At 71.0% G+C, this 1,326-nt stretch overlaps 1 protein-coding gene across 1 annotated transcript; it reads left to right on the top strand.

Annotated features, from left to right (window-relative positions):
* Positions 1 to 695: 695 nt before the first annotated feature.
* On the top strand, positions 696 to 1,292 carry EMIHUDRAFT_255022 (hypothetical protein; the record flags this gene model as incomplete). The annotated part of the gene is made up of 1 exon (XM_005775628.1): positions 696 to 1,292. A coding segment is annotated over one exon (597 nt), but the record flags the coding sequence as incomplete, so codon positions are not given.
* Positions 1,293 to 1,326: the final 34 nt, after the last annotated feature.

The raw sequence follows: 1,326 nt of genomic DNA, 5'->3' as shown, positions 1-1,326 counted from the left end.
CCTCCTCCCGCCGCCGCTCACCGAGACCCGCCGCCGCCGCCGCCGCCGCCGCCGCCGCCGCCGCCGCCGCCGCCGCCTCGCGCCTCGCCTCCGTCACCGCCGCCCTCCATCTCGCAGCGGCGCGTCCCTCTGATGGCGCGGGCGTCTCGCTCACCGGCGCCTCGCCGCCGCCCCCCCCCCCTTCTCGCGCCGCTCCGCTCGTGGCCGCCGCCTCCCCTGTCAATCCCGCCGCCTCCCCTGTCAACCCGCCGCCCGCACCACCGCCGCCACCGCCTCGGGCCTCGCCGCCGCCGCCACCGACCGCCCTCCCCTGCGCCGCTGAGCGCGGTGCAGGGCGGGGTGAGCCCCCGCTGCGCAGCCTCACCGTAGTGCACTGCGCTCTCCGCACCCCTGACGATTAGTGAGGAGGTGGTGTTGCACAGCATGGAGCTCGGCGAGCGTTTAGCGAGCCCCTCAGCTTACAGCTAGATGCTAGTAGAGGGAAGAAAGGGAGGGAGGGGCGTTTCCCCGCGTTCTAAATTGATGAGAGGACTAGCACTCACCGCCCGCACACTGCCGCCCATCCCTCCAAACGGGCTTCTTGGGTGGAAAGAGATGCCACCGGCGGCTTCCCCGGTCACTCATCAAAACGGTCTGGTTTTGGAACCCCCTGTCTGAGAAGATTCGCCCTACCCGGAGAGCACACGAGAGCGCCGATGCTGGGTTACACGGTGCTGAGCATCGCGCTGACGCATACCGGTCGTCTATCCCCGCCGCTGACGCCGATCGCTCGCGCCCCTTCTCTGAGCTGCAATCGCGCTGGCCGCATCGCGAGCGCCGAGACGACTGAGGCGGCGGAGCCGCCAGCAGCAGAGGAGGCGGCAGACACGGTCTTCACCCTCTCGCCCCGCGACGATGGGTGGGACGACCTGCGCGGCGCGATTGTCACGGCCCGCAAGGAACGGTCCGGCGCGTGGGAGCAGCTTCAGAAGCAGTACGTCAGACCGGTCAGCCGCGTGGCAAAGGTGGTTGTCGAGGAGGTCGCGTCCGTGGCACCGCCCGTCGAGGGCGTCAAGGAGGTGCTGGACGTCGCCGCAAAGGCGCCGGCGAGCCTCGCGGCGATCCGCAAGGGCAGCACCGGCAAAAAGCTCGAGCCGCGGGACGCAGTCTTTGCCTTTGCCGACCTGCTCGATCGGCTGGCGGAGAAGAAGCAGCAGCGCAGCGGCGAAGGCAAGCCGCCCGTCGCATCCACGCGGCAGGCCGCAAAGGCAGAGGCCCCGTCGGGCAAGGAGGTCGCGGTCGCCACCTACCAGGTCGGCGCTCTCCTCGCCATCCCGGGGCTGACGC

This window comes from Emiliania huxleyi, assembly GCF_000372725.1.
Source record: "Emiliania huxleyi CCMP1516 unplaced genomic scaffold EMIHUscaffold_2985, whole genome shotgun sequence".
NCBI lineage: Eukaryota > Haptophyta > Isochrysidales > Noelaerhabdaceae > Emiliania > Emiliania huxleyi.
The sequence above is the reverse complement of the archived record's forward strand: the minus strand, read 5'-3'. Positions and strand labels throughout refer to the sequence as shown.